Genomic DNA, 12,698 nt, shown 5'->3' with positions numbered 1-12,698 from the left:
TGATGTTCTTGCTAGATGTGAATTCCCAATATTTTGATTATTTTATAGCCCTTCACCTCTATTTAAATCATCCAAAAATAAAAATAAACTAGCCCAAGCACTGATTAAGTCTATATTTTCTGACTTTTGATTCATTGCCTGTGTTTAAAAAAATTCAGTCAGTTCACTTCATTCTATGTGAACAGGTTTCTATATCAAAAAATCTCTGTCATACAGAGTACTAGCCAAGTACCCTGAATGCAGCAACCCGTGCATTCAGTTGTTTGCAAAACCTTTTTAACATTCTTAAATGATTATGGCATTGGAATGACTTCAGTGGTTTACCTGTCACTTTAAATATTACTCAAGTATACATTTTAAATACAAAGACATCAGTATCCTATCCACGTTCTGTCTTCTGACTGCATACAGGCAAGAACCACTGCTTCCATGATTTCGCCTGTGGAATAGAACTGAAAACAAATGCCCCAAAAGATCACTTACTGAGAGGCTGCAATGTAACAGTGAAACGTTATCTTCATGCCTACTTCTAAATAAGTGGTCAAAGAGGCAGAAAAAGAACTGCCAAAGTCCTAGCTCTGATGTACACTTCCATGTATGAAGACAGGGTATGAGAATAATAATAAATGTGGTATAAGCAAGCATTAATATATACATATATATATTTAAATCTACAACAGATTTCCAGAGCTACTCTCAAATAATAATTACCTATAATATGATTATAGAATATATATAATAATATACATTACATATTGTTATATATATTATAAATTATAATATAATAATTACCTAAAATATGAAAAGACCCAACAACATCAGCTACATTTGGCACAGAATTGAACAGGAGAAAAAAAAATGTAGACAGAACAAGAAAATTACAGCTTGGTGACCCTGAGGACCGCTGGTATATGGTTTGGAACCTGACACTTCCTAATACTGCTCTAACCTGCAGACACTTTACCCACAACATGTTTAAAAAAACACATTAGCTTGCCATACACAACTTTTCTGCCCAGTTGTAAGTGAATGAAAATCAATTTTTATTATCAATTTTATTATTTATTTATAACTCATCTCTAGAAAGAGGTGATATGGAATTAATTATACCAAAACCTTGCTAAACTAAACTACCCAAACTATCAGACAAATGACTTGTGCTAAGCTTCAGGAGAATTTGGGGAAGCAATTAAGGCGGCATTGCAATTGTCTTTTACTCACTAAGCAGCAGCATATGCATTAGTCTTTAAAGTATGGACTTGAACATTCAACACATTACAAGATTAGATTTAGTGACTAAGGGATTAAGTGTCAATCACTACCATTCTGGCAGTAGGAAATCACAAGTACAAGTATCAAAAGTGGCAACATGAATTATATTCACCTGGTGAAAGTCTGAGTTCTTGACCCACAATTGTGATTTGGAAGAACAACTGGTAGTCCCCCTGGTAGCTTGGAACTTTTAACAATGTATTACAAGTACATGGGCCAAGAACTCAGGTAGGTGCATGGCCATCACATGTGGTCACCACAGCAGAAAAGAAGATTGAAGAAGACTGGCATCAGAAAAGGCTTATAAACTTCTGAGAAAGATACTGGCAGTGCCACAGCCACAGTGATGATCTTAGGTGAAATTTAAGATGAAAACACTTCACTTTTTTTTATTTTTTTTTAGGATATAATGTTGTGACAGGTTTTTCTCCTGATTGGCAGGTATTTTGTAAATGAAAACTTCTGATGAAAACAGAAACAGTATTAAAGACAGCATGTTGTGCAACATTCTTGGCTTGTGTATCTGTCGTTCGCTGTATTTTTTGTTTGTCTGTTTTGGCTTGTTTGTTTGTTTTAAAATTCCCTAGGCCAAATAAACTCCACTTCATTTACAGGAGCTGTAAAAATATGTAATGGGAATTTACAGTAATGCAAGGAAGAGCAACATAAAGTCCGGAGGTGAAGAAAGCCAAGTTCTGACTTTAAAAAGCTGAACGCTGAGCAGAAGCAACAGAGTTACTCTGAAGAGAAGGAACAGCAAGGGGCTGTATATAAAAAAGGTGTTACAAAGAAGCTGGGACAAGCCTGTGCAGGAACAAGGAATATTTGGTCTGCAGTTCTCCAATTGAGATTACATATATGTTCTCCAGTTGTATTATAAATACATTTCCATAATAAAACAAGAGAGGGCAGGCAAAGCTTAACCAATAATTTTGCACAGGAATTAAGATCCAGAATTCTGATACTGATTTGCAATTCCTGAATTAATTTCGGATGTTAGAATTTCAATCATCAGAAATTCTGAACATAAATGACAGGCCCAGAACACATCGACTGCTATTATGTGAATCAGTATTCAGGCTTAGTGCTTTCCACTGTTTACATGTTTACCTAGACTACATTTTCTTGCTTTTGTTTGCAATACAGTAACCTCAGTGAGATGGCATGATATAGTCTATACATCATGCAACACAAAAATAAACTCTGTCCTGCCCACAATCAAATGTGTTTGGGACAATCTGACATGCAGATAAGTGCTGTAAATTACACACGCTATAGACATACTGAGGTGAACCTTTGGGACAAGAAATGTCATCTATTCCGTGTTCTTGAGAGAACAAAACGCAAGGCAGTAGTAATCTAGGAAGTTAGGTAGCTGTATTGGTACTGTAAATTTAACACAATATGGTTGCTCCCTTCTGCTTGCCCACAAATGGGATGACAAAGGAAACTGCAGCTCATTCTGCACATTGAATGTATGGTCTGAGGTAAAATTTTGTAGTTGTTTCTGCATTTACTAAATGTAAATTACAAGCAATATGTGTTATGCTTTCTCAACTTTGAAATTTTGAAACTAGAGATAATATTTTTTATTAAAACCAAATACCTACTGATCCCAAACAAATACACTAGTAAAAACTTTAAGTACTTTTCAGAAGGTAAGTTGTCTACAATGTAACTGAACACTGACACCACAGTTACTTTAAGAGCCACTAAAATTAAATCACATTGTTTACATACGTCCTTTTATTGCTTGGAAATGCATTTCTTTATTCTTAAGGGTATGGGTAGGTGAATAAGTTATTACAGAACATCAGATATTTCATTTTTCCACCAACTTAACCCACAGTACCAATACCAATATGCAAGAAAGGGCAACTGAAAAATAGGCTGGGAAGCAGCTGGGAGAGAGCAGCTGTGCGTGAGTAACTTGCGCCTTGTACCTTACTCCATTGCAACTTGCCTGTCTGCTCTAAAAAAATTACCGTGAAGACAGAAATCATTCCACTATGTTGTATGCAGTAGTACTTACCAGGAGTACAGAATGGTTCCTACTACCGATGCGAGTTTGCTGTTTTCTTGCTTCTGTTTTGCAAGACCAAAATCGGCTTAAAAAAAAAAAAAAAAAAGATTCACACATCAATGACCACTCTCTCTGCATGATGAGCGGTGCTGTTTGGTTCACAACAGCTGAAAAGCTGAGGGATGGTGAAGGGGAAGTTGTTGGTTTGGATTTTTTTTCCTCCTTTTATCTTTTACATTTAAAGTTACAGTATAGTACTATCTTCCTACCTCCACATAAAACACATAAATTAATAACTTATGTTTGAATCAGGTCTACTAGCTTTAGAAATATTATAAATACATCTCCGATACTTTCAATACAAACTACAAAATCAATTACAGGTTTCTATTAATATATTTGAATGACGACTGCATGACAATGGCAAGTACCATCTAATAATTTGTGATACAATGCCCAAATTAATTGAAAAATAATGTAATGACAGCTGTAATGATTTGGTTTTCCTTCAAGTTATAATAATCAGCTGGGAAGGACAGACTTTCTCAGAAATTTAATTTCAAAGAAGTACAAGGGGATACTAATATGAAAAGTTCAGATTCAAAGACTGCATTAGTTAAGAAATAATGAAAAATCTTAGCATTACCATACGGGAAAAGCTATAGATTTAGATGATCATGCAGTTATGTTAATATAAGCGTCTTCTGTCTAATTATCAGGTGTTCTTTCACAAATTTGTCACATAATCTTTACCATACTTTAACCTAAGTTTCATGAAAGCAGCTTAAGTTTATTTTTTTGAATTCAATAATATATTGAATTTCAATACTATACTGCTGTCTCAGTGCAAAAATGCAGATAAAATACATTGCACTTTACTAAATCCAAGGACAGACAGCAAGGGAAAATCATTGTACTTGTCAAAGTTTTTTAATAAATTCTTCATTGAAATTCTGCTTTAGAATTGGTAAGATTTGCAAAGTAAATTATATTGTTTAAAATATTTTAAGGTTCCTGTTCTACATGGACCCAAGGTACTCTTAAGACAAGTATGACAGGCCATTGCATTCCCATTTCAACTGTTTTTACAGTGAGATTGTTAACATTTCAGTTCAAAATATTTCTACTCAGCAAAAAAGCTGCAGAGCAGATGAAAAACAGGTAAGAAAAATTATTTTCTGTTTGCTCTTGCTCAGTGTAAGCTTCAGGGTTATGAAGAGGGGTAGGTTTCTTATTCAAAAATGGCCTTTGACAAGAAAGCCAAATCTAGGTACCCAGGCCACAGAGCCTTCTTCTTTGAACAAAATGTTCAATGAAGGACTAGCTCTGTAGTGCTTGGAAAATATAAGTAGAAAGAATATTGAATTAACAGGATAAGTGATAGGTCTTTCTTTAGCCCTCAAGCTTGATACAAGTCAGGTATTTCACTCCAGAGAATATTAACCCCAATAGAAGCAGGGATTTTTGCAATGTTGATACTTCCGTGAATTAATTTGAGTGAATCATAATAACTTCCCTTCTTTGGAGTCCTTCACATAAATTCCATGAAAAAAAAGTATTAAGACACTGAATCAAAAAATTCAGTTCCTGGTGCTTGAAATATTTAGGAAAGGAAAGAGGAGAGCTGGCCATCCCAATTTTGGAAGAATGAGTCTACCTTAATAGAATATCAGTGATTACTTATCTAGAAAGGGAGGGAGGGAAGGAGGGATGAAAAGATCAACAAGATGGAGAAATTATATACTCTTTCTCTTAGGCTCAGGTCCTCAGAAGCGAAGGGAAAAGACATGTTTCACAGGCAATAATCTTTTCCAAATTCTACTAAAATATTTTGATACCAGCAAGAAGCTCAAAATACAACTGCTGCTGTTAGAACTAGGGAAGGTAATGCACAGAACAATCATCTTTACCTTAAACATAAACATTAAAACCACTAAAAATTGTCTACCAGTTCAGAGGATTCTTGTTGTCCTCTGCAACCTTGCAATGCAGGAATAACATTGGCATTAGAGAGGCAACTCCCTCATCACCAAAAAAAACAAAAGCCCTCATTTTGACCGTTAGACTGTCCAGCCTTCCTGAAAAGTAAACATTAACCTTTTTGGACCAATTAAAAAAAAAAAACAATGGCTTATAGTACAGGTGAAGGAAAACCAAAATGCTATGGAAAGATCCATCTACCTGCTCAAAGAAGAGGAGCTTCTATTTCTGCAAAATAATGGTTGTTTGATCTGCATACAATATTTTAGAAAAATTATAATTTTTCTGTTTTTAAACAATATTTTAAATGTTTCAGGTTCATGTGAATTACATACATCATAATTTATATTACTATCCTAATCATGACAGTTTGTAAGCTACGGGGAATGGTAGGTACACTAATCTAGCCATAACGTTTTATAAAATATTCTTTTTTAATAATAGCTTTTGGTGCTTTGTGTACTGGGCAACCTGAATTGATGTGATTTCTTTACAGCTAATTTCTCTAACGGTTGGAAGCTTGGCATTCTTCATTGAAAATTTAGATTATTTTTAAGTCTGTTCAAAGACAATAAAAAACTAACAAGCTTTCACCATTAGATGGATTTTTATAAATTAAGATTAAACATGTAATTTCACCAGCAATTCAATACCAATAGATTCATTTCTCTCTGAGGTATTGCATTTAACTAATGTTTACACTCTGATTTTTTCCTCTATTAACATGTGTATTAGGAGTCAAGAAAACTAAATATGATTTTAATTTAAAAACAAAAAAAAAACATAGAAAATAGTCCAACAACCATGCAAGAGAGTCCTCAAACGGGAAGAAAAATTAACACAAAAGGATGCAATCATAATCTTTTAGATTCTGAAAAACACTTCTTCACTTGCTGACATTGTGTTTAGGGTAGCAGAGTAAGTGATAATTAAGTCTTCTAAGTAAGATTGTTTCAGAAAACATTAACATGCTTGGGAAGAAGGTATGAAGGGAAGATAGAACCATGAAAAAATTAGTAAGGTGACTTGGCTAGTATCTTAACGTCTTACTGGGTGTCTCTTGAACTTTCACAATACCCAAATAACAAATTTTCTAAATCTTAGCAAACTTTTTAAAGGAGCATATTAGGTACCTATATTTTTATTGTTGTTGTTGTTGACAGAATTAGTTGTTCTCATTCGCCATTTTATTTCCCAAGATTTCACCTATCCAACTGATCTTCCACAGTTAAGACAAGCGGATTTTTTCCAGATGCTACTTCTTAACAACAGCAATCTTATATTTGTATGTTTGTTGCCTTAACTTATATTTGAACCATATTTGAAAATACCATAGTTTTTCCTAAAAACAAATATGTATTCAAAGATGAAAAGCAAAGCAAAAAAAAGAGGATGAATGGGGAATAAAATTGCATATGAACTTCAGACCTATTCAGGTCAAATTTTCACTGTCCCCATTGAACAGATTCATCTTTTACCCTTAAAGGCTCAGGCTGAGACAGATTAGCTTTGCTACTCATCAGCTGGTTTGCAGCTGTAATCAAGAAAGCTTTTTTGCTACTCACTGAGTAGTATTAGGTATTTGATGTTTTCAAATGATGCAGCAATACTATTATTAATAGATGTTTCCTCTGTTTGACAGAAAATATAGAATAAGCATTTCTAGAAATTTAGAAAGACAAATGAGTCTTTTCTATTGTTATACTGAAGCATTCTTTTATTACTAGTCATAGTAATAAGTTTTCCAAGCTCAATATCCTAAAACATATTTATTTTTTATCTCAACTTACTTCTTTCTTCAAAAGCCTGAGCAAGTGTCAAACTGCTGATATTAATAATGGAAAATCAGTATTTCTTAACTAAAATTCAGAAGTGATGATCATATTTATGGCTATTCCAGTCCTATAAATTTTTAATTATCAAGACCAGTGCTTTATAACATATATAGTACCTGGTATATCTTATGCTTGATAGGAATTATTGGCATAAGTAGAACCAATTAATAGCCAAATAAACCTGCTGCACATTTAAGTTACTGTGTTACAGTGATTTGGAACATAAAGACAGAATTTTAATTTTATTTTCCATAAAAGCATATCCTAAAATCAAGATAATCTGCAATTTAATCAACAGTAGTACATAATTATTCTAGTTTTTTCCATCAATAGAATGGGAACAGAATTCATTTCTCATCATTCGCAAATACATGTTTCTAGCTACTCTATTTTTCACCTTTCCATGTGGTAATATCAGTGCCTCATAAAGTCAGCCTACTATCTGTCAGTTTTTTGAAACCTGTAACTTCTGCACTAAGAACATCAGCATTGCTCCCCATCTAGAAATGAGATCTGTGGAGAGAGATGTGATTACGTTATTAAGCCACCAACAGCAGCCAGAATGTTTGATTTACAGTGTGAACATAAATCAAACATAATCACTTGTTTAACTTGAAAATTCCACTGAGCTTATTATGGAAGCTTTGAAAATGAAGCACTACAAGCATTTCCTTGAATCTTGGTATGAAGGGCATCAGGTCTTTTAAACAAGCCATAAAATCTACAAAAAATTTAGCCTTGTTCTAAGGGACTTCGAAAAGTAGTGACTGACACACAACATAAGCTAGTATCACTTCACCTCATGGCCGCTGCTTTTCTGGGTATGGCACAGAATCAGGAGGCAATAGGTCTTCTACAAAGTGCACTAAACAACGAAAATATTCTGAATTACAAAATTAACAGGTAGATTTCTTCCAGCATCTAGCAAACATTTGAACTTTTCAAGTCTCAATTGCTTCACTGTTCTGATACATCCTGGTTGCCTGCTACAACTACAAGTATGTCAAATAGATGATTTGTCTCAAAACTAGTAGTCTGCTGCTACATGATAATCCTAGGTTTAATACAGTTCCGTACAGATCTTTTCTGCTGCTGTTGTATTGTGTGTATTAAACAGAAAACAGAGCACACCACCCAAAAGAGCATAGAGAATCCTTCACTAATCTTGATATTGGATCTGAAAGGTGTTAAAGTGATTCCACACAGCCCTCTTGGACCATCAAGATCCAAACATTGCTGAAACTAGAAGGTACTGAGGAAAAGTGTAGTCTTTTGTTTTGTCCTACAAACAAGAAACAAACAAAACTAGGAAGCTCTAGACAGAAATATGCTGTGCTAGGAGAAAAATACTGCTGCAGTAAAATATAGCTGCAATAAAAACAGACATTTTAAATTCATAAAACTATAACTTTTCAACATCTTATATGGAAAGCTGAGCAAATTAAATTGTGAGCCACTGTTAATATGGGTTCAGTCTCTAAAACCCCATGCAAAACCTGTACAACAAAACAACTTTTGTTTAGGCTATGCCTGATATTCTACTATACATGGTTTGTGTATTTGTTTTGTGGTTTTTTTTGTTTGTTTTTGTTATTTTATCAAAAATTAAAAATCAGACTTTCAATCCGACTAGAGTTGTACAATTTCAGTAATATTTTTCTACCAATTTAGAATAAGCTGTTAATGAAATTACAGGTTAGCATAATTTAATATTTATATTTTTGTCATATTTGTAGGTCAACCAGTTATAATTAAATGCTATACCAACATATAAGAGATGGTAGTTCTGGCCCCTATCAAATATATGTCAGAGATGAAACGGAACAAATGAATAGAATGGGCAGTTGCAGAGACTGCGTAAAAACAGCATTCTTAAAGTTCTCTACCATCAGAAACAGAGATCTTGCACCAACACTAACCCAGCTAGGATCAGATTGAAAATGTCTGTCTCCATTTTCAACAATTAAAAGACTTAAAAGAGCCTGAAAAAAGATTGTGATAATGCATATTTAACTGACGTGTAAAAGACGTCATCAGAAATGCAACGTTACATAACCTTCAGATTAAAATGAAGCACTTCACTGGGCTTACAACTTTCATTTGTATTTTCCATAAGTTTAAAAATAAAAATGAAAAAATAAAAATAAATAAACCTGGATAAGGATAGTGTCTGATCAATCACATTCAAAATTTAAGAGAAAGAAAATACAGTGCAGTTATACAAATTAAAAAATTCTTCCTACAATTAACCTCAGATACTCTTTTTGCAGTAAAACTTATTGCACAGATATTCAAAGATCATATCTAGAAAAGGTTCTTCAGAGTTTAATCTTACATTGCACCAGAAAAGTTGCAGAGTTTTCTGCTTCCATGAGTTCTAGTGTTCAGCTACCTTTCTCCATAGGTCCCTGCCTACCAAGTTCTGGCCTCCTGTATGTAGCAATTTCTTTGTGCTTTTAAGACATTCAAGCATAATTCTTTAGCATTTTTTTTATTTGTGTGCTCTAACAGAAAGATAAGCATGTCTCCCACACTATGCACTCCTTTTCTTTTCAAGCAACATAAACTCAGAATCTGTGTAAGAGGCCTTCATAGGATTTAGGACATGAGTGGCTCAGTTCTCACATACAGGGCAGGGGGGAGAAATTTATCTGTGCGTCCCTGAACTTTTTTAAGCAGTTTATAGCTGGGACTGTCACATAGCCATGCACAGCATGGAATGAAAATCTCTGTCTACAGAAGCACTTTGTGCTATTTTATTGCTTACTTACTTTTTTATTTTTTTAACACGTTTGGTTGTTTTTGAAATCAAAATCCTCTGTGAATGTCTAAAACTAAGCCAAAGCTACTGTACCATTAAATATATATAAATATATATATATATATATGAACAATTTTAGTTACAGAGGAATAAGAAGCCTTAGTTATACTGTCAGCTTTGAGGGTTTCACAGCAAAAGATTAACAAGTGTTACTATTTCCAGAAGGTCTGGCTGAGGAAGAGGAAAAAATGTGCATCACTGTAAGATACACAAGCTTCTTTTATGAAGCAAAATCATTTGGACCATCAGAGGTTGTATCTTAAATACACAGTCATGCAACACTGCTTCACAGATATTTCTCCGGTAAGATTAATTAAAGTTTTGGATGGTTTTAGGACGTGAAATACTACAAGAAACTAAACTCTGGCTCCATAGGATGACTGTGCAGGACTACAGTTCTGAGCAGAATACTCACTACTACAGGCTCAGGGGTATAAAAATAAGAGAAGGCCCTCTTATTTTTAAAAACTGACATTAAATCTTCTGCAGAGACAGATTTAAGATTTCTCAATATATGAGCATATGCTTTCATCTTTGTCTGACATTTTTTACTTTCATCTAAAACCACGTGAAATTGTTAAATGGATAATAAAAGAAAAAATCCCAAAATACTGTCAGACATAATTATGAAGTCTATAAATGGTCCAGTCTTTGGCATGCATGGACTTCATGCGTTAGGCACAACACAGCATGCACCAATACAGTACATATTTACTATAACTGAAAAGAAAGAAAATCTTTCTTTCGTTATGTCTGTAAAACAAGAAATCTCTGCAAAATTCAGAAATAATAGATAAAAGAACTTCAGCTCCCTCTGAAAATTCAATACACACTGGTAACTGAAGTACTAAAGTGTTTGTTTAAATATTGCAATAGTTTTGAACCAATCACTATAGAAATGGTCAAAGCAAGTTTCATGTTTTTCTGTTTTCCTCAACATCTGTAAATCTTTGATAGAATTATTATGCTTTTCAAAAGTAATTTTGGGCTTATATTTAAAAATATATTTATGCTTTTATATAGGTCTAGATCGGACCAGAGCAAAGACAAAGGTGTTGTATCAAGCCAAGAGTGCCCCTCAGTGGCAACATGTTGGTATGAAATACAACTGTATGATATTTTACTCTAAAATAATATTCTGATTATTTATTTTCATCATTTAGGGACAAATGTTCCATTAAATCTACTCCTTTCAAAACTGTGTTACTATTAAGAATCATAGTGTTTTAACACACACAATTTAATCATGAATGAATTTAAGTAGATATGTTGTCAGGTATAAATACTATAAAAAGACAGATGCTAAATAAATTTGCCTATTATAGCTGAGTTTTCTGTGGTTGGGTGTCTGCATATGTCTACAGTTTTCCTTTATTTTTAAAGAAGAGAGATTGTTTTTTGTATCACAACTTCTCATAACACTAATTTTTATTTGATTCTGTCATAAGCAGTAAGAAAGCATGCAGCAGCTCTTTGAGACTATTAAAAATTACAGTATCTGAATTGCTGGTAAGCATTGCTGTATATTCCAAGTTATATTAATTCATTCAAAGAGTAAAAATTTGCCATACTTCAAAGCACTATTCACATATCTACAGTTTTCAAACCCTATTCTGAAGCCTCCCTGGGCTCCTTCTTTCACACTGTGGAGATTAAAGAAATATACATAAAGAATATTTACTACTACAGGCTCAGAGATATAGCACCTCACTGCAGCTGATCACAGAACAGTTGACAGGTACTAAACAATTGCATGGTGGAACTCAAATAGAAAAAATGTTCGTTTTACTTTGCATGTTCATTAGCACTGGCTATATAATCTGTTTGTCTCAGTATTCTTTCTGATTTAAATAAAAGGCCTTGAAGCATAACTACAGTTTAATTTTTTCAGGGCTAAATCATCTCCTCTGTCACGTTTGACATACAGCTGCAAAAAATATAGTCATGGCTGATGATACCTGGCAGCAATGATCACAAAATCTGCAGTAGCAATTATTTTACACAACAGTATAATAAATACAATAATTTACTAGCTTTCAAGTATGGCGGCCAGTGCCTCAGTATCTGAAACCTTTTGTGAGTTTCAGTAAAGAAATTCTACTCACTTTCATCATGGGAAATTCTCTTCAAGTAAAGGAGTTTTACTTACTAATTGTAACTTTGTCTTTATCCCCCAGCATGACGTTGTTTGGAGTGAGATCTCGATGAACAATCATTTTCTCTTTATGCAGATAACGAAGAGCTAGGCAAAGCTTAAAAACAAACAGAAAGAACCTTACAAATATTCTTAACTGCAATCTAAGTAAAGGCACATATAATTATGCTCATATCTGGTATTAGTACTTGATATAATAAGCATTACTTTGCTCTCTATTAGCCTAACAAACATAAATGGTGCTACTAACTACATGCAGAAAAGTATTGGTGAAAAAAAAAACATACACCCTTACTTGGATAAATATATGCCATATTCTGTCTTCTGTAAACTGCTGTTTCTTTTCCTTCAAAGAGTGAAAATGTTCTCCCAATGGCACTCCGTCTATGAGCTCCATGACTATGTACAACCTGTCATCTACAAAAAAGAAAATTCAATATAAAGAAATAAATTTATATAGAAGGCATTTGAAAATGGAGTATTTGAGGTTAAAATATATTTTTAAGCGTTTTTTTTTGGGGGGGGGGGGGGGTTGGTTTTTACAGACAAACACATTTTATTATTATTTCTACTCCTTGTTTTTCCAATTTTTCCTCTGTATCCATTTGTACC

At 33.6% G+C, this 12,698-nt stretch overlaps 1 protein-coding gene across 10 annotated transcripts in view; it reads right to left on the bottom strand.

Annotated features, from left to right (window-relative positions):
* Positions 1-12,698, bottom strand: part of NEK10 (NIMA related kinase 10) — a 106,009-nt gene that overhangs the window by 67,479 nt on the left and 25,832 nt on the right. For all 10 annotated transcript variants that reach the window (XR_014580432.1, XR_014580433.1, XR_014580434.1 and 7 more), the window contains 3 exons: positions 12,382-12,503; positions 12,081-12,183; positions 3,305-3,380 (listed from right to left, as the gene is read on the bottom strand). Coding sequence is in view for 2 of the 10 variants with exons in the window: in XM_083825920.1 (XP_083682046.1) it covers positions 3,305-3,380; positions 12,081-12,183; positions 12,382-12,503 (301 nt within the window). In the remaining 8 variants the exon portion in view is untranslated. The remainder of the gene's footprint in view (positions 1-3,304; positions 3,381-12,080; positions 12,184-12,381; positions 12,504-12,698) is intronic.

The sequence above is a fragment of the Anser anser genome, assembly GCF_964211835.1.
Source record: "Anser anser genome assembly, chromosome: 2".
NCBI lineage: Eukaryota > Metazoa > Chordata > Aves > Anseriformes > Anatidae > Anser > Anser anser.
The sequence above is the reverse complement of the archived record's forward strand: the minus strand, read 5'-3'. Positions and strand labels throughout refer to the sequence as shown.